Source organism: Danio rerio, chromosome 8, assembly GCF_052040795.2.
Source record: "Danio rerio strain M-AB ecotype USA chromosome 8, GRCz13ab, whole genome shotgun sequence".
NCBI lineage: Eukaryota > Metazoa > Chordata > Actinopteri > Cypriniformes > Danionidae > Danio > Danio rerio.
The window spans coordinates 53,742,670-53,764,378 of NC_141028.1; the positions used below are offsets into that span (position 1 = coordinate 53,742,670).

General features: G+C 38.2%; 1 protein-coding gene across 10 annotated transcripts in view; it reads left to right on the forward strand.

Moving 5' to 3' along the window:
- Positions 1–21,709, forward strand: part of ogg1 (8-oxoguanine DNA glycosylase) — a 47,334-nt gene that overhangs the window by 6,242 nt on the left and 19,383 nt on the right. For 2 of the 10 annotated variants that reach the window (XR_015497284.1, XR_015497285.1), the window contains exons 3-9: positions 1,186–1,544; positions 4,296–4,475; positions 13,671–13,849; positions 15,456–15,603; positions 15,771–15,820; positions 17,293–17,881; positions 18,785–19,776. Coding sequence is in view for 6 of the 10 variants with exons in the window: in XM_087263931.1 (XP_087120057.1) it covers positions 1,186–1,544; positions 4,296–4,475; positions 13,671–13,849; positions 15,456–15,603; positions 15,771–15,820; positions 17,293–17,442 (1,066 nt within the window). In the remaining 4 variants the exon portion in view is untranslated. 10 annotated transcript variants of the gene reach the window in all.

The window sequence follows — 21,709 nt, forward strand, 5'->3', positions numbered from 1 at the left end:
CCTTAGACCGGGCCACCTCAGTTCACGACTGACTACATTAAAATAACATCATTTCCAATTCAGTTTCTAATGACACTACCATGTCTTTTTCAAGGACACAGATGCTTTAGTACTTCAAATGTTTTCATAAATATGAGAACATTAAAAGGTGGCTAAATATCCAACACTATTCTTTAAAACACCACAATGTTCTTTCCTATATATGAATATATATTCTGTGCAAAATTCTTTATGGATATCCAGTCCTTTGTAATGGTAATCACACAAAAAATAAAAATAAAATATTTACACCTACATAAGTAACCCAAACAGTATTAAATGTCTTAAGACTAAAAAAAAAAAATTTCAGGTGAGGTTCAAACACGGATCTGCAGCGTCGTAATGCAACATGCTGACCACTGGACCACAACCACTGCTATGGTGGTGCGTCTGGAATAAAAAAATAAGTATTGCACTGTCACTGTTTATTCTCCCCTTTTTAGATTTTTGATCAAGTTATGTCAGATTTATTAATGTAGTGAATCATCAAATTTTTATTGAGCAGGTGTAATATTCAATAATATTAATTACTCGAATTCTTATTTTAACCAAGGTGTCACTGTTTGGGGTCGAATAACCTGCAGGCTGCATTTTGCTCACGGGGCTGCAAGAAAATAAAAATAATGAATAAAAAGAGTGAGGCTATGGTCAAATAATAAATAAATAAATAAATAAATAAAGTGCGACTGCTGAAAGTGCAAGCAGCTAGGGACACCGGCCCTCGCGGCTAAAAAATGGACCGGCGCGCTGGGAATTTTCCCGGTCCTCCTGATTAGCCAATCAAAGCTACGAGGCATTTGTTTACTGCTGGAGCCGAACCTCAAGACCGCAGCATCACCATCAGGGCCTTAACACGTTGTCGACTCAATAAGGAAAACAATGTTTACTATAAAAGTACCATAATCATGTTACACTGCTTGCTTTAACTTTAAATAACTCTTTTGCACAATATTCACCTTTAATACATGGTGGTGTACAATAATGGTGAAGGTATGACCTTGAAAAACACAGTCATTTCTGTCATTTCAATAATAAAAATTGTATTTTAAAAAAGTGCCTATAAGTTTTTGACAAATTGTTTCTTTAAACTGTATAAACCTCTGTGTTCAGCTGTTTATGATATGACTCTACTGTCAATCTATTTAGATGGCGCGAGACCGCAGATAGTCACTGGACTGGAGTAATGCGTGGAAAAGTGTGGACACTAACACAGACAGAGGATACTTTATGGTACTATGTTTACAGCCATAATAACAATCCAGGACCAGAAAACAGACAGAAAGGAAAAGTGGAAGAGGAGGAGCAGTTGTTGGGGAAAATGTCTAAAAGAACGACTGGTATAAAGCAGGAAGACGAGGGGTTGTGCACAGTACTGTCAGAACCTGACAAAAAAGAGGAGGAACTTCTGAGGGACTATTTCCAGCTAGATGTTAAATTAGGGGATCTTTACAAGAACTGGAGCACCGTGGATCCACACTTTAAACACACAGCAAACATCTTCACAGGTACATGTCTGATTAAAGCAGTCAAAATGTAAACAATGTTGAATATTTTCATACAATATGTTTTTTCCACTAAACACAATTGCAATGTTAGGCAGAATTATTATGCTGAACTTTTCCTGACACTGAAAGCATATAAAATGTCTTCTACTCATTTTGAAGGGACAGCTCACCCAAAAATGAAAATTCTGCCATCATATGCTTTCCCTCTACTTGTTCCAAATCTGTTTGAGTTTCTTTATTCTGTTAAACACAAAGCAAGATATGCTAAAGAATCATTAGCTGTGATTCCATTCACCAATTTTTATGCACATTTTCGAATTTTGCATAAAAATGCTTAATGAAAACGCATTTTAAAAATGTGAATTAAAATAGAGATCTGCGCGGGACTAAATTTTGAATCCCGCTCCCGCCCGCACCCGCCAGGTTTTAGCCCGAACCCGACCGCTCCCGCTTATATTAAGCACTTGATGTCCGCCGCGCCCGATCCCGCTAAAGAGCGGGGGGAGAACAAAACCGAAAATCACCCAGTTATACAGTCCAGACAGCCTATAACAAGCTGTCTGTATAAACACACACACGCACAGCACCAAGCACACACACACAGACAAAGCTTTCTCTCTCATTCGCGCGCGCGCGCCCTCTAACACACACTCATAAGCACCAAGCACAAACACAGGCAAAGCTCTATCTCTCATTCGCGCGCACACACACACACACACACACACACACACCACACACCACACACCACACACACACACACACACACACACACACACACACACACACACACACACCTCTCATTCACGCGTGCGCATACATACACACACACACTGCAACAAACAAGCTAAACACAGCATCGCGCTATTTCATTTACACACATACATACGCGTGCTCACTCGGGAGTCGGGAGCGATATTGCTAGACAGCCCGCTCCCGTCCCAAATTAAACCCGTTACCGACCGCTCCTGTGATTTATTTGGAAATTTATACCCGCGCCGTAGAAATCTGGTCGGGTCTCCCACGGGAAATCTGTCCCGCGGGAATGCAGACCTCTACATTAAAACTTATTAGCACAACTGAGTAGGATAAAGTTTTTAAAACTTTGCATTTCATGAAAAAATGCATAAACTAAGTGGAAAACATTTTCACAAAGTAAATGTCAGCATGCGCATCAAAAAAGCAATCACAAAAACAGATTTGTTTGTTTAAACAGATCATGTGATGATAAAAATAGGTGCAGTTGGTCAGTATTAATAGACAAACCAGTTGAGCGGCGGCATTGAACAAAATCAGAAATGTTGTTTGGTCGTTTTAAAATGCCTCAGCCAAAGTCTGTCATCAAAGTGGTTCAGTATTATTACCTTCAGAACTGTCTTGAGCGTCTGCGCTCCCATAGAGCGTTTTGCACCTCTAAAAGACAACGCACATTCATTGCATTACGCCTTCTGGGGCGCAGGTAATTTACTATGTAAGAAAAAAAGGCCCAAAGTGGCTTCTCCTGCAGCAATTTCATTTTTCTTTTTGATATTTGGCACTAGGGATGATTTTGTTCTCTTGGACTCATTGGTAGGCCCACACAGAATCTGCCCTATAGAAATCTGCTAATTTCCACAGATTTTAGGCAATTGTTGAGTCTATTTATTGATTTCTGTAAATGTGTCTAAGTATTAATTCAGTTTTTGTATTAATTTCTGTGATATTATTGACTAATATGCAAAAATTTATTTGATTTATTTACAGTACAGTTTGTAAAGTAATATTTTCTGTTTTGTAGTAGATATATATAGAGTTTTGGTAGAGGTTAGGGTAGAGGCTTTGTTTACCAAACAAGTGGATCAAATTGGATTTGCATTAAAATTTAGATAAAAAGTTTTTAAGTGATAATTATAATAATAATAATTTAAATAATAAATAATATTTTTTTACATTTATTTTTAGATACTAAAAATCATTCTGCAATAATCTGCAGATTTTTTTTTTAATATTTTGTGCTGAAGTAGCAAAAAATTTCTGCCTGGCCCTGCTCATCGGATGGAAAATGTGCATTTTCAAATGTTTACATGATGTTCAAATTTTGCAGAAAAACCTAATTTGCTTCTTTGAATGGAAACATAGCTATTGATTTCCATAGTACACTTTAAAATATGTTGGGTTATTTAACCCCAAATGAGTGTAAAATATGCACAAACCAATGCTATCTCATGGCAATTCATAACTTTTTGCATTAGTTGCTAATTCGTTACGTTTCCTCGTGAGATGAGATGAAAACATGACCTTACATTTCCTCGTGAGATGAAAACATGACCTCTTTGGACAGAAATTGAAAATATGGAGCAGTCGCTTGCTTTTTTAATGTCTTAACATCTTGTTTAATCTCGCCCCTTTTTACAGCAACGTACAACAGAATTCCGCATGCTCAAACTCTACTTTGTTGCTAATTCGTTACGTTTCCTCATGAGATCAGGATGGACAAACGCAAGGCTCTTTTAAAATATGTAAAAAATATATATATTTTTGTAGCCAGTCACTTTGAGCCGCATGTTTCCACTTATTGAAAATAAAATAATCACAGTATTTTTCTCCCCCTTTCAAAGGTCATTTAGGTGTTATTTTTTTCATTATTTCAAGATTTACAAAATACAACTGATTATTTAAATTAAAAAAAGAATACTAGCTAGTGAAAGTGAAAAGTGATTTTCCTTTTGAATTTTTGTGCATGACACCTTGTTTGTCTGTTTTTGAATATCTCAGGAGTGCGTTTGCTGCGACAAGATCCTGTGGAGTGTCTTTTCTCATTCATCTGTAGCTCTAATAATCACATCTCTCGGATTCAGGGCATGGTCGAAAGACTGTGTCAGACCCTCGGGACTCTCCTCTGCAAGCTTGATGATGTGGCCTATCATGATTTTCCATCTCTGCAAGATCTTACAGGTAGCTGTAGTAGGATTTATAGTACTTCTATGCAATGTTTGCTTTGACACACCTTTTCAAAACATGTATGGAGGCTTTTAAAAAAATCTAATGAGTATTTATAGGTACTTTTGAATTTCATGATTCATGATATAAGGAAAATAATTGGCTCTTTTTGACTGTTTATGGTTAAATGCATATCTTTGTTTTGCCAGTGCTTGAGAATCTACTATTGTTCTATTTCTATACTACCTACTTTGTTAATTTTGAAAGTGTTTTACTTACATTTTCCTCAGAATTGTCTTCAAAACATGAACTTTAAGGGCTAACTCACCCAAAAAGGAAAATTTACTCACTACTTACTCACCCTCAAATGATTATTAATCTTTATGAGTTTCTTTCTGCTGTTGAACACAAAAGAAGATGCTTTCCTGAAAGCTGAATTCCTGTAACCATTGACATTTATAATATTTAAGATTCATTTAGCTGGAATTAGACAAATTGTATCCATCAAGGGATGTACATATGCTCAGATGGTGGGCCCAGAAGTGTCAAGAAAGTATTCTCCACACCATTAGACAATTGTTTGACTGATCCATTGATACAATACAGGATAGATCCATAATCCATGTTGTTTTCACCCAATTTTGACCCGATCGACCAAGTGATGTGGCAGAAATAGAGACTTGTTAGACCAGTCAAACATTTTACAAGCTTCTGTTATCTAATTTTGGTCATCGTGCGATCAGTTTTCTGTTCTTAGCTGACAGAAGTGGTACCTAGTGTGATCTTTGTGTGCTGTAGCTCCTCTCTTTTTTAAGGTTTCATGTGTTGTGCATTCAGAGACACTCTTCTGCACACCTCAGTTGTTGCGAGTTGCTATTTGACTTACTGTTGACTTTTATGAGCTTAATCAAATCCTACCATTCTCCTCGGAGGCATTTTTCTGCTGGTTACTGAGTATTTATTTTTTCTGGGCATTTTCTGTAAACCCTAGCAACGTGTGGAGATCAGAAGTTTCTGAAATTCTTAGACAACCCATGTGACATTAAATACCACACCACATTTAAAATCACCTAAATCACCAGCAGAACATGTGTAAGTTGCAGATGAATGCACAGGGGTTGGACAATGAAACAGAAACATCTGGTTTTAGACCACAATAATTCATTAGTATCGTTTAGGGTCTCCTTTTGCTGCCAAAACAGCATCAATTCGTCTTGGGAATGACAGATACAAGTCCTGCACAGTGGCCAGTAGGATTTTAAACTGTTCATTTAGCAGAATTGTGTAACATTATGTGATGCTGGTGGAGGAAAATGTTTCCTGACTCGCTCCTCCAAAACACCCCAAATTGGCTTAATAATATCAAGATCTGGTGACTGTGCAGGCCATGGAGATGTTCAAATTTTGTTGGACTATTTCTCACTTGCCTTAGTCCACCCCAATTCAATAATCGGTCAGGAGTCAATTAATCAAAATCAATGAATTTATTTATCGAGCATAAGTGAATAAAGCGAAGGTCAGGATCCTGGGCTTTTGAAGAACCGTCAGCCAAGCAGTCTGGATGTCCAAAAGCTCCCGAACTCTCTCGACTCCCTCCTTTTATCCATCAGCAGCGTTCAATCTTTTTGGCCACTCCTCTGATCAGTTACCCCCAATCTCTATTGTTGCCATCAGCTGTTTTCAGGCAGAATCATCTCTCTGTGGTCTGCACACAGAGATACCTCTGCACACAGAAACAAAAGGGCAGGTGAAAGTATCACTTCTCCTTGACATACTTGACACTACTGACATCTGGGGTGCAGCAAGCAACTGTAGCAAAAAATCATCAAAGCACAGCTGAGCATCATAACTTCCTTATAGAGATATCAGTATAATATTAATTTTATTAAAGCATCATAAATCACGCATACACACAGAGCAGTATAAAAATGCTGCATCTACCACATCTGCTTTTCCTCCTAGTCCTGTCTATGAACTCTTGACCTGTGTATGCACCCATCTAGGGGAAGCACTTTTGCAGATCTGTCTCCAGCCAGCACCCACACACAGCTCTTGTGGTTTTAGCAGTTAGTTAGAAACACATTATAACAGGGGTTAAGTAGAAGTACGCTATATCAGGAGACATCATCATATCTGACAAAAACACATATTGTAAATTATGAATAGTGAGGCAAATGGGAGTATATTCCTCCAATAGCAAAAATATATATCAAAAGAAAAGAGTGATTAGTAAGACAATAAAGCAATATTTTCCTCATCTGCTCCAGTTCTCCTTTCTGTATAGAAAAGTCACACGTCACAGCTGCAACCCAGACAGGGACTTTCTGCAAGACTTGTTTGTTACAGATTTAGTTATTTGACATTATAGGTGTGGAAAGTTCCTGTCTCATTTTAAGGTCAAACAGAATGTCTCATCATATCATTGCGTGGGCTCATTAGATTATCATGGTTCAAGCAAACACATACATATATGCATAATAAGCATGAGCACATATATGTAATTCAAAAGAAGCATTAGACTGTAATTTTATTCCTTCAATTCCCTCTCTTGATCTCTTTAGAGATCACACTTCTGTTTCTTCTTCCTTAGAGTCAACATCTCTTATTCCCAGCAGTGGCATACTGTAAGGAGGCGGAGCCTCTTTCTTCTTAATTGCTGCAACGATCATTCTGTTACACAATGACCTAAAACATGGTATGCAACAACTACCAAAAGTAACCAACATCCTCAAAAATATCTCCAGAGAATGCATAATCGATATTATTACTCCCTTCCAATTGCCAAACATATCAGTAAACCATTTATCAATGGGGTTATTAATACCTCAGTGTTCCTGCATCTCATTAGACAAAGCCCTCAGGCCTTCCAGGGCCCTAGTCACCGATTCGCCCAGGGCCATGTTATATAAGAAGAACGTCTTTTTTTTTTTTCTTTCTTTTTTTTCTTTCACATATTAAAATTGAAACAGTTGTATGCTCCCTCTCTAGGGGTAAACGAACCAGTTTTAGGTGATGCTAACGTAGTAACGATGCTAAAGTAGTATGATTAGTATCTTGTTTTTTATTTTTAATGTAATTGACTGCTATAAAGGTGTCAGAACGTTTAACCTGGTGCTATAAAATCAATATGCTGCAGCTGACATTATTTCAGTGTTAATCTAATGTAAACACACCAACCCTATGAAAAAATGATGATAATAATTGAAAGGCTGATGACTTTTCATTTGCATGTTGTTGTTTTTTATTTTTATCTTCAGCGGGTTATGGTTAAAATAACCCGCTGAATAATTCTGATATTTTAATAAAATTAATTTGATTTTGGAAATAACTCCTGTCACTGTCCCACGAACCCCACTTTGGGAACCACTGAGCTACACAACAACTCAAATGTTGTTCTCTGGCTGTGACAATTCTTACCAATTCAAGGGCCACTCCTAAGGGTGAATCAGATGAGATGCAGTAACACTTTCAATTCTGCAACTATTTAAAGCAAGAACTATCACATGTCATATAATATTAAAAAAATAATAATAATAATAATTTTTAAATATAAAAATAATATTTAAAAAATGTCAAACCCTTAAAGGATATAGGGGTTAATTTATAAACTGTAGATTGTGATCAGCATATTAACATCAGAAAACACTTCATTGATAATTTGCAAAACTGTGGTGAAGTCTGGTTTGTCCAGGCAACACCCAAGCCGGGGTACAGACACACTGCTCACTCTGAATAACAGACACTAATATTTAATCTAAATCAGACTGGCTTTAAAGTCTTCATATGTTAATTTGTTAGTGGTCAATTTTTTGTCACCAGATGAAAGATAATCCTGTCTTGGTTGTTTAAATTTAATTTCAATCTTTTTACATTGTATCTTTCTCTGAATTGTTTTGCTATATCAGCCCCAAAAGCACAGTCAGCACTTACACTAATGGTTCATTGTCCAGTGTTTGAAATAGGTGTTCAATTTTGTTCAATTTTTAATTTTCTATTTGTCAGAGTGGCAGCGAGTAATTGGTTGTGTGTGTTGCAGGTCTGTTAGTGTCAGTGTCTCGTATAATCTGAGTCTCCCTCTCTTGGACCTGAGAAGTCAGGTCCACTCTAATTTCTGCAAGAGAATGGTTAGGTTTATTACATGCAACACAGGATGAGAGGTGGTACCAGGTATCACCCTTGCCAGCAACCTTAACACAATGGGACAATCTGGCAATGACTTTGTATGGTTCAGACCATGTGGGCTCCCTCCACTTCCTCTTAAACAGGCAAAGGTCTACCCAATCAGCAGCATTGGCCACTGGTTCCTTAGATTGTTTGTCAGGAGTGATCTATAAAGACAAAAGCTGCAATCAAAGAAGTTAGTTTGTCATGATAACATCTTGGTGATAATGGTGTAAATGCTTTCCAGGGACAGCGCAGAACTCTGGCCAGGATACTGTCGACCTGTCAAAAGCTCAAAAGGTGTGAAGTCGGGTCCTGTTGCAGAAGAATGTATAGACATTAATGCAATAGGCAAAACATTAAGTCATTTCATTTTAGTGTGTACACAGATTTTAGCCAATTTTCTGTCATATCTATAATTATATTTAATGCCGGCAGTACCATGAAAATGAGCCAGACCCAAGGAATGCTCAACAGTTTTCTGTTCCTGAGATAGGTCGACCCAAGGAGGTAAAGAAACCAGACCTCCGCCACTGTGGCAATTTGACATGTACAGCTGTACCCACATATGCGCATTCAAGTTAGATGTTAACCCTTAAATCTTTTGCTAACTTAAGTGATTCAACCATTGGTATCATTTAGACTTTTCCAATTTATATGCCCTAACCTGTCCTCAGACTTCCATCATCTGCTCTAAAACAACAGCCATCAGCAAACTCAGAACTCTAGGAGGAGATGTCAATTACAGTCCAGTCAAGACAGGCCTTAATTAATTTTTTTTTTTTTTTTAGACCCAATTCAGTGATAGGTGCACAATCACAGGAAAGTCGGTTATTATATGTATGGCATTCATAATTGAAACTATTCTATATAGTTTTTTAAATGTCAGAAAGTAAATTAGGTTTAATTCCCAACTGATATGACTAAGTGTGTTATTATAGGCTTTTTTATGGTTAATATAAGGCTTACGTAACATTAGATTTTTTTTTTTTCCAATTTGCGACTTTCAGTTTTGTCATTGTTCCCAACTCCTCGGCTTCATGCACTGGATTTATGGCAACTGAAACATGTGGTAAAGCTGTGTCAGCCATCTCATACCTTTTTTATTGTTCATCAGTTAATTTAATTTGGGTGACCATCCCCTCTTTGCCAATTAGTAGACCCTTTCCCTGTAACACCCATTTTGTGCCCACTAGTGACAAGCATTCATCTTCATAGCATAATTTATCGCTTCTGTCATAGAACAGTGTGCAGTGTAGGGGGTCAGATGGTGGTAAGTGAATGCCTAATTGGTTAATCCTGGGTTTCCAAAGGTTGTATAGGGAGACCAAACTGTCAGGGCTTCAACCTGTGTTGTCCAGCTCCACCTAGTAGATATCAGCACCCTCCCACTACTTGCATGTGGACAGTAACCACTGTCCATCTCATGACGCCCCATGTTTTGAGCAGTTAAATGACCTGTCATTTGGGAAGGTGATGATAACCCCATCAGGTGAACCCAATATGCTGGCTCCCAGTTTAACTAATAAATCTTTCCCCAGAAGGGCCACAGGCACAGTTGTTGAGTAGAGAAAACTGTGGCTTAGTTGCTGGTTAGCCACGGTGACGGGTATTGGTTTTTGTAGCTGGCCATCTTTCTGCTTCCCCAGAGAACCTATTACTTCAATTGTCTTGCTTGACAACATAACATCAGTCACTGCCCCCTTCGTGACTGTAGAAAGTGTGGCCTCAGTATCCACCAAGGCTGTTAATGGCCTAGCGTTGACCATTATCTACAGTAGGGGTTCGGCCTGTACCCCCCTGCTGGTTCTCTGTGGGTCCCGTCAATAAGTCTCCGCCTCATCCCCCAGGTCCCACACCGGGAATTGAGTGGGCACCTGGTTCCCCCGGGGTTTAGGGGCTGGGGATGACGGGAGAGTTTGTATTGGTTCTGGTCGCCTGCCTCGACCAGCAGCCCCACCTCTTCAAGGATCCCAACCCCCCGCAGGTTGGCTGTTCACTGGACACTGATCTCTCCAGTGGTTTAAATCTCCACACACAAAACAACCCTTGTTGGTGTCCCCATATCTCCAATGGCTGATTGGACATTGATCTTTCCTATAGTTTGGGTTCACACACACAAAACAACTCCAAAAGTTTTTTTTTTTTTTTGTTTTTTTTGGTCGCCCCCTCTATGATATTGGTTTGGCTGCTGTATGTATGTCTGTGGTGCTGTGTTAGGCTGAGGCATAATGGTGACTGTGTGTAAGAAATTAGTGGTTGTGGGCTAGGTTGTGGTGGCTGCACAGGCGACATAGCAGGTACATGAGTCAGAGGAGCAATGACTTGTTGCATTTGTGTATTTTGTCTTACGACCATCTTATTCTGTAATTTAGCTTTAGCCTCTTCCAGCTGTAGTTTCAACAGCTGTGACTTAATATTTTCTAGCTTTTCTTTTTGTTGTTTCAATGTTATATGTGGTCTTTCCTCCATTCCTCTCAATTTTTTGGCCAAATTTGCGTTTGTGTCTTGTCTGATCTGTACATGCCAAAATATACTTCAGCTGCTTTTATCCATCCTTCTTTCTGGCTGTATCTTTTTTTTTTTTTTTTTTTTTTTTTTTTTTTAGTCTGCTTGTTCTATATCCAGTTCCGCTACCCTTTTCCACTGAGCCTGAACTGGAGGATAGCCATATTCCTCACATTCACGATCAAATTCTCCCTCCATGTTGTTTTATGTTTTCAATTAATCAGTGAAAAAAAAAAATATATATATATATAAAAAATAAAAATAAAAATAAAAAATCAGCTGTTTATAACACTTAAAAATGCAACACAGGAAAAAGTTTATAAAAGTGCCTGGACTCTAACCAGGGCAGGGGAAACGGTGCCTGGACTCTAACCAGGGCAGGGGAAACGGTGCCTGGACTCTAACCAGGGCAGGGGAAACGGTGCCTGGACTCTAACCAGGGCAGGGGAAACGGTGCCTGGACTCTAACCAGGGCAGGGGAAACGGTGCCTGGACTCTAACCAGGGCAGGGGAAACGGTGCCTGGACTCTAACCAGGGCAGGGGAAAAGTGCCTGGACTCTAACCAGGGCAGGGGAAAAGTACCTAGGCTTTATTCACTCCATATATCTCAACTCACTTTTAATATTTAATTACTTCAGTTTCAGTTTCTCATTCAACACACAATTTTAGTAATAATCAATAGCAGAATTTTGATAGAAACAGGCTTCTGCTTACCTTCTTTTAGTGACCGGTCAAGTGTTGAATGAAGAAACGCCGCTAAAGTTCAGTGTGGAGTTCAAACAATCAACTCCTCCTTTCAGACTCCTTTGTTGACCGATCCGGGTGCCCCCTCCAATTTTGTTGGACTATTTCTCACTTGCCTTAGTCCACCCCAATTCAATAATCGGTCAGGAGTCAATTAATCAAAATCAATGAATTTATTTATCGAGCATAAGTGAATAAAGCGAAGGTCAGGATCCTGAGCTTTTGGACATCCAGACTGCTTGGCTGACGGTTCTTCAAAAGCCCAGGATCCTGACCTTCGCTTTATTCACTTATGCTCGATAAATAAATTCATTGATTTTGATTAATTGACTCCTGACCGATTATTGAATTGGGGTGGACTAAGGCAAGTGAGAAATAGTCCAACACTTCACTTTCATATTTATCAAACCACTCTGTCACCAGTCTTGCAGGGTGTATTGTATTCTGATGCATGGTAAAACCTTCAGAATACAGTGTTTAAACCATTGGGTACACACGGCACTCCAGAGGTTTGATAGCTCTTGGCAGTGATGTGCCTATTTAGCAGAAATATTGGACCTAGGTATTGCAGCCCAAACACTCACTGATCCACCCCTATGTTTCACTCTAGGCATGCAACAGTCTATGTGGCACTTTTCTTTGGGACTTCTCTCCACAAAGGTTTGGCTATAGAAACCTGGCCATATACAGTATACATGTCAGAAGTGGTTTGCCTGTGACAACAGTTGGTTATACTGTTTGTCTTGGAAGAAAGTGAAGAGCGAGAGGGGGTCAGGGGGCTGTGGGGAGTTGGGAGGCAGGGAGGGAGGGTGTTGCGGACTAAAGTGAAAAGCCAGGGGCATTATGGGCCCCTAATAACATCTCTGGGGGCCCACAAAATGCCCTTAAAATCATCCTAACCTAATGTTTGTAACGAGGCAACAGACACATGTAAACTGAAGAGTATAGGTGTTGAATGCACATTTCTACATCGTGTCACATCACTCCGCTCTTAATGTGATTTTTGTAGAGTGAATGGATTTCATTACTTTGATAAATCTCATTTGTGTATGTATATTACTTCCTGCCTGTGTTTTCATATATGTTAAAGCTTTAAAATACAACACTAAATGCAACTCTGTCAGTGTCTTTTGTCTAGTACAGGGGTGTCCAAACTCGGTCCTGGAGAGTTTATTTCCAACCCTAATCAAACACACCTTAACCAGCTAATCAAGCTCTTACTAGATATACTAGAAACTTCCTGGCAGGTGTGTTAAAGCAAGTTGGAGATAAACGCTCCAGGCCACCGGCCCTCCAGGACCGAGTTTGGACACCCCTGGTCTAGTATAATTACAAGTCCCAAATATGGTCCAAATTGAGCTTTCCATTATAGGGATAATTCTTGTGGTTATAAATAAGCATATACAACCATTTCTGGTGAATTTTTACTTTAGCCAGATACCTTATATGTATATATGAAATAACAATATAACATATTGAATCAATGCATGGTGGGACCGCTCCTATAGGTGAATTGAATAAACAAATTGATTGTAGTGTATGTGTTTAAATGAGTGTGTATGGATGTTTTCCCATACTGGGTTGCAGCTGGAAGGGCATCCGCTGTTTAAAACATAGGCTGGATGTGTTGGCGGTTCATTCTGCTGTGGCGACCCTCGATGAATAAAGGGACTAAGCCAAAAAAAATTAATGAATCTATGCATGCTTTGGTACATTTAACAGACCACAATGCAAAATTACATCAGGCCTATTAAGGATAATGTTTCATTTTTTAATGTTTGTTTCGACCCTTGTAGACCCTTGTGTGGAGATGCGTTTGCGTGACTTAGGATTTGGCTACCGCGCACGTTTCCTGCAGCAGAGCTCACAGATGATCATAAATTCTCATCACCCTGATTGGCTACAGTCACTCCGCAGCACCCCCTACCTGCAGGCCAGAGATGCGCTGAGAACTCTTCCTGGAGTTGGTCTGAAAGTAAATACTCCTTCAGTTTTTATGCATACAAATATTGCATTAAAGCTCAATCTTACTCTTGCATTTATCGAAATACTGAACAAAACTCTACAAATTTAGAAATGCCTATGATTGACCATTGAATTCTTAAGGGCGGGACACACCAAACAGTGTGCTCAACACATCTCGACGGGTAAAGCCGGATTGTATTAGCTCAATTCAGCATGTAGAAGAGTGTTGGCAGTGTTGGTAGCACTCTGATTTCTATTCAAGAGCGAATCAGATTGCAGAAACAACAACTGTTGTGAAGTACCCAAGTAAACAATTCAAGTTAAGAAAGAACACATAGAAGCCCGCTGTAATTTCACAACATTTCTCAAATATTTGCCAACGATATGGAGTAATGGATTATCAGACACTAAACACTGCTTCGTTTACGCTTTGTCTGTGCTCATTCCATCTTTGGGTTTCTCTTTGTGGAATGACAAAACAGATTAGCACGAGTTATACTATGGGTGCGGAAGGTGTCTTCACTTCTTTTTAAAGTCATGTGCAGAACATGTTCTCTCATTTAAGTTGCCAGCCATGCGTTTGGTGTGTTCATGCACCACTTTACAGAGGTGAGCTGACAACACAGCTTTCGTCTGTGCTAGTTGTTTGGCATTAGCTTGGTCTATCCCGGCCCTAGGCTCAACAGAAATATGTCATTGGTTATAATGTGTAATGCTGTTTATTTCCACATTTAAATAAACCAGGGATGCACGATATATCGGCGGCAATATCATTTTTCGGCCGATAACTGCTATTTTTTTAATGTTATCGTTATCGGTCCTTTGTCAAAACTAGGCTAATTAAACTGAATGCGTGAGCTGAACTTGTTCAGACTTGTCCAGTGCACTATAATGAAGCTTTCCTCACATTGTTTATTTCTTCAAAGGCCGTCCTTTCTTTGTGTGGTATTGCTGTGCGTTAATAACGTTAAGTAACCATATTCCTTATCATTGTGGATATGTTGGATAGATTGTCAATACGTATTCTGGTTTAAATTGTCTTACGAAAAATATTACATGTGTAAACATAATAGCAGCGATGGACACGTGTCAAACAACTAGTTGGGTTGTTTGTAATCTAATATGATTATTTGTTATTATCAACCCGCTGCTTACCATAAAAAAAGTAATAGTAGAAAAACTCTGAATTGTTTTTTATTTATCGGCTAATAAATCGGTAATCAGCCTCTAAATTTTTTAGAGTCATTGGTTATTGATATCGGCCAAAAAATCCATATTAGTGCATCCCTAAAATAAATAGACCTTAAAAATCTAGTTAAAATAAATCAGCAATTTTTACTCTTTTATATTGGCATTCAAGTTTTTTATCTGTAATCCTCCATTAATTTCAGATATCTGATGGTAACACAGAAAACCACATCAAGTATAGCTTGAACAATTGGACAGATGCCTAAAATGTAACTAAAATGATGTATTAGTATACTTGCGCAGAGTATACATTTGGCATATGCTGCTTTATCCTTTATTTATTGTTAACAGCTACGCTCTAACTGTTCCATATATACATTTATAATATCTGTCTTATATCTATGAAATGTGTGTTTACTGGGGATCAGGTGGCTGACTGTGTATGTCTGATGTCACTGGACAAGTTTGAGGCTCTTCCTGTGGATACACACGTGTGGCAGATTGCCAAACGTGACTACAACTTTGCTCCCGGTACCAGCCAGAAGACCTTGACTGATAGAGTCTACAAGGAGATTGGTTTGTACTTTTATAATATGCCAAGCTGTGGCAACCACCTATATCTGCCTAATATTTATGCCTTTGAATTTTAGACTAGAAAACAACACTTGTGCTTTCTCCAGAATAATAAAAAAAACTGCTTTCATTTATTAAAAATGTGGTACATTTTTGATCATCTTTTCCAGGTGACTTCTATAGAAAACTCTGGGGTCCTTATGCAGGCTGGGCACAGTCTGTGAGTAAACTTGCACAACATTAATGGGTGGAAAAAGTGTGTGTATACAGTTGAAGTCAAAAATATTAGCTCTCCTGTGAAATTGTAATTGTTTTTAAAATGTTTTCCAGCGTTAAGCAATTTTTTTCATCCTATTTTAAAACTGTTTTAAAAACTAATTTCTTATAACTACTTTATTTTGACTTCACCATGTTGCAAGTACATAATATTTTAGTACTTCTTTTGCAAGATATCTGTATTTGGCTTAAAGTGCCATTTAAAGGGTTAACCAGGCTATTTGGTTAACTGGGTAATTTAGGTTAATTAGGTAAGTTATTGGACAACAGTGACTATGTTTACATGGACATCAGTAATCAAATTATTTGCTCTAAGCCACAGTCACACTACTCTTTTCTTCCCTTAGACTTTCTTTCATACGCATGCTAATGCATCAGTCCGGAAACGCAAGCTCGTGCAACAAGTTTCTCAGTTTGCTGCGTTGAAAAGTTTAATCTTGGTGCACTCTGACCTGCGAAATCGCATCTTGTGACCGCGTGTGACCAATAGAAGGTCAAAACATGACAGAAATTTAAAATATGGACCTATCGCTCCCTTTTTTTAATGTCTATTTTGTTTAATCCCGCCCCTTTTTGCAGCACTGTTCGACAGAATTTTGCAAGTGCAAACTCTAGTGTGACTGCGGCCTTAATCTGACTAAGACAATAATAAGATGAAGGCGTTTACATGAGTTGCTTTTTGAATGTTCCTTTTATGATCCCGTTTTATATGTTATAGCACATAATTCGATTAACGTCATTGCGTCACAGCACTATCCACATTTCCTCCGGAGTTTCATGTAATTTTGGGTGTTTCATTTTTAATTTGTCGACTGCAGTTTGGCACTTTCACTTTTATCCAGAAACATTTCATGCATGCCCCAGTGACAAACGGGATTTAGGATGCGAGGAACTGCAGGAAGTGTTTCCTTTCTTGTTTTAAAGAAATTTGAGACCGCACGCCGAATGGAAAAAAACTCAGCATTTCGCGATGTGTGTGTCTGTGGTCCTTTACTGACTCTGTAGATGCAGATAATAGTGTCAAACAGTGTGTGTATGGAATATCTTGTCACAAAATGCAGCGAAAATTCTACACGATGGTAATAGTTTGATTAAGGTGTTTACATGTTTTTACTGCACTTCAGTAATGCGACTAAAATCAGCAAACTCCACATGCCTTAATTCGATTTCTGTTTAGTTCGATCATGACCTTAATCAGAGTATTGTCTTAATCATATTAAAATCGGATAATTGATGCCCATGTAAACATACTCAGTGATTTGTTCTGTAGCCAATCAAAGAAAAAAGGCACTAATAATATTAATATTAATATTTGCTTTAAAAAAACTGAATTGTTTTTAATTCCAGCCTAACTAAAATAAATAAAACCTTCCCAGAAAGAAAAAGTATTAATGATGCCTTTGTGTCTTGTGTCAGGTACTCTTCTGTGCTGATCTAAAGAAGTTTCAGAAGCTGAAAGAAGAGGTATTGAGTGAAGATAAAACAGAACTGAAGATAGATGAGAGAAAACGTGACCGATGTGAAGAAAAACAGAAAACACAAAAGAAAAAAAGCAAGAGGACTTAAGATAATGTGATAAAGGGCATATAATTCTTCAGTAATCAACCTGGACAGTAAGTCTGCATAACTCCTGTATGGTATATTTTTCGAATAACCCATTTATTAAATTCTCATATTGCTTATTTTTAAATAGGTCATTTCAAGCAAAGTATAGTCTACACACTTATAAGTGTGCAGTTAAACACACCCAAGGGTTTGTCTTTGCTCCAGGATATTTGAGAGAAAAAATAATAATGAAGAAAAATTTGAGAAGAAACACAATTTGTTTTACAAAATTAAATGCTGAATTTGCATTAAGCGTGACTTTTCCCTTATAAAATTGCACAATTTCAGTGTTTATAATCTCTTAATTCTTTATTTAGTGGTCTTTAAAAATTTGCCTCTATTTTGGCAACACCAAACATTCTTTATTTACATTGGAGATTATTACCAAAGTCCCTTTAAGGCATAGATATATACACTAGATATTGCATACGGACACTGAGCATGCGTCAACAGCGCTGCCACATTTGTACAGTGCTCCCAGTACAAATGTCATTTATCTACACTAGTCAAGACTAAAGCCAATGTGAATATGCTGGACTTTAGCGCTGTGTACGGGTGTAGTAACGAGCAAACAAAGAAAATAAAGCATAAATGCAGAACGTTACACAGGTAAGATTTAGTTTTTTACGTTATTGTATGTTACAAACTTTTGTGCTAAACAAGTAATGTTATTGATGATAATACAGTCTCTTACTGCACTGATCATAAGAAAAAGTAGCACCAACTCACTCTAAATACTAGGCTTATGCTAATGTGGTTGAATTAAATCAGCAAACAATGTAAATTAATTATGACAACAAGACGCTGTGGTACTAGAAACTGGTATTATTGTCGGCTAGTTGAATGAGTCGTTCATAACGGAGATCCATTCACTAACGAATTGCTCGCTCCATCTGAATTAGAAGGGAAAGCAGGAGAGGTGGTGTGTTTCAGGACATGGATTAGATCAAATTTAACAGGGAGGAAGGATAATACATTTGCATGCACACAAACACACACTCTGTCGGCAATGCCTGTGCGATCACTTATCCATCGATGTAGAAAAGTGATGTAGAATTATAATTTTCGTAATTTAAAATAAATATTTGCATAATGATCACCGGGAAAACTTCTGATCATAGATATATGTGTATATGTGTATACATCTCTGGCTCTAGATGGCTAGTCCTCCATTGCACCTTGGTCCCACATTCATTTGAAAGGAGCGCTACCCTGTACTAAAATGGCAGCTCTATTGACGCATATCTTCCAATAGACAACAATAGCGTAGGAGACATCTAATGTAAATATCTATGCCTTTTAGGCAAGTCAATTCACTCAGCGGGCATTCTGTCTGGCCAAGCTTACGATTACATTACTCATTTGAAATCACCAATAAAATTAAGCAACATCCGTGTCATAAGTTTAGTTTCCGAAAGTTCGAATCAAACAAAATCGGCATTTTTTCAGGTTTCAGGCTCTCGAAAGGAACGAGATCACGACACCAACCTCATTTATGGCCATGTTGCACATTACCATCCTCTGAATTATGCTTCGTCAGATTGCGCTGCTCTTCCGAAGTAATTCACAACTTGGTCTTGATAGCGAATCTCCTTCTCCTGTTTACAAGTTTGTGGGAGTTTGAGCAGTTGTTATCAAGTAATGTGTGTTTGAAAGGACAGACTGTACCTCACATTCATTTTATAGACATTACAAAACCAAAAAAAATGTTTGTTTTCAAGTGTAGTTGGCTCATTTAATAATAATAGTAGAGATTTCAAGCTTTATTTTGATAAATTCCTTATGTCTGTGAAGCAAGTATTCGCTGAGATTCCAGTGCCTTTGTTGACCACAAAAACTGTCGTAAAAACACACGTCTGGTCCAAGCTTCTCCCTCAGAGAAATGTCAGTCTATAGCGATTGATGATTGGCTCCTGTTTTCGTAGGCGGGGCTTTATTTGCCAATTTGATTGTTACACTTTTCCCCATTTAAAACTATAGAGCCGAGGTCACCAATCTCGGTCCTGGAGGGCCGGTGTCCCTGCAGGGTTTAGCTCCAACTTGCCTCAACACACCTGCCTGGATGTTTCAAGTATACCTAGTAAGACCTTGATTAGCTTGTTCAGGTGTGTTTGATTAGGGTTGGAGCTAAAATCTGCAGGACACCGGCCCTCCCGGAACAAGTTTGGTGACCACTGCTATAGAGTGACCTGTCTTGTGTATTCTACAGTCTTTGTTTTTACTGGCAATTTATATCAATTAATATGCATCAGTGGGAATTCTTCTGTTGTTTTGGAAATAAATGTATAGATGGTATGTGTGTTCGTGCTGTAGTTGTGTTATATGCACTGAAACTGCACTCAAATGACACTGAATTGCACATGCCCATTACACAAGCACAAAAATACATACATTATGCCAGTTCATCCACCCAGAAACACAAACAGTGACGCTAAAAAAAGGAAAGGCTGGACTGAGTCAGTGGCTTATGTAAGTGTGACCCAAGTCATGCGGCAATGTTCTTTCTCGGAGGGGCTTACAGCATGCCATGCAATGTCAAAATGACTCGCATCATAATAAAAGTGTTTTACCAGAGGACCGAACATCAAGACAAAGATATTTTCGGGATTAAGCTGCAAGTCTCCCATGCCCTCAAACATAGTGTGACTATAGGTCTTCATTCATGTGTGTCAGTCCAGAGAGTCTTATTCAAAGTCAAGAAGAAGGTTAAAACACATTTTAATTTATTTCCTCATCATTTATTCAATCTCAGATGGTTATAAACTGTTGAACTCAAAACAAGATATTCGGAATATTGTTGGAAACCATAGCAGGAACAAAAATACTTTGAAAATCAATGGCGGCTGCTTTCCAACCTTTTCCCAAAACTTCTTATTATGTGTTCAGCAGAAGAAAGAAACTCAAACTGGTTTGGAACAAGTTGAAGGAAGAGTAAATCATTTTAATTTTCCTTTCAGGTTGATATAGCCCTTTAAGACATGTGATGTAAGAATGTCTTCGAAGGATAAACAATCCAAACATTTAGTGAGATTGTTTAAACTAACCACCTAGCAATGCATTGTTCCTGCCCGAATACCTGGCTGGATACCTGGCTTTATTTACCTTGCACGCAAAAGCTCTGTACTTTAACCTAGGGAGCTTAACGTATAATTATAGCTCTCATTAAATCTGTTCCAAAAGCTAATAGGCATAATTATACCTTCTTTAGGGCTAATTCTAAAGAAGCACTGCATGCATCCTTTGCAGACAATCCAATCCCATTATAATTATCCAAGACGCTTGACGAAACACTGTCAAGCTTTGGCTGGTTAAGATAACTCTTCTAGCAGTGGTGGAAAAGCCAGTCTGCAAGTGGAAAAGCATCTTCCTTAAACCCACACACACACATCATTAATTTGCTTTTATTTAAGACATAGAAAAGGCCATTAAGGAGGTATTTCCGCCAATAGCTATAGGAACTAAAAATGTTCCTCCAGTGGAAAAGCTCATAATGACAAACTAAGCAAGACAAAATTGAGGAACATGATCAGTAGCCAAGGGAACAAATGGGGGAACAAATGTTCCTGTCCGTTTTTACACTCGCACTTGCCCTTGAGGGAATGCCTTCCACCATTTTATCATACCACGTCAGGTGGACAAAGGAAGTACCCTCGAAACCTACACTACCTGACAAAAGTAAAAAAAAAAAAAAGTACAATAATTGCGAAACGTGTAATTGACATTATTAACAATCAGGTCCTACAAATGGGCAAAACAGAATTATTGGACTAGACAGTTTTCAAATCACACTATACAGCAGTACTGCCCGATCATGTTTATATTTTTATATGTGGGTATTATACCGTGTTCATGTTTTGCATGGTCTTGATGTTCAGCACTTGTTATTAAGCATGATTTGAGAATGACCAAAGGTTGTCTTGTCTCTTCGGCAGAAGCAAAAAATTGGCATTTGCAAACATTTTCTAGGTCTTATAATCTCAATGCGGTTCTAAGAAATGCTCTAAACTTATTTCACAATGTACATCTTAAAACTATTTTGTTTTACTTGAATGTGTTCTTCTAAAAATTCTAAACCTTTATATTTATTTTCTTGGTAATTGCAGAATTGTGGTGTGTTCACAGCAACTGAAACACAAATGTTGGAAGGCATTTCCACCATTTTAAAGATCATTCTACGTCAGGTGGACAAAGGAAGTACCCTCGAAACCTACACTACCTGACAAAAGTA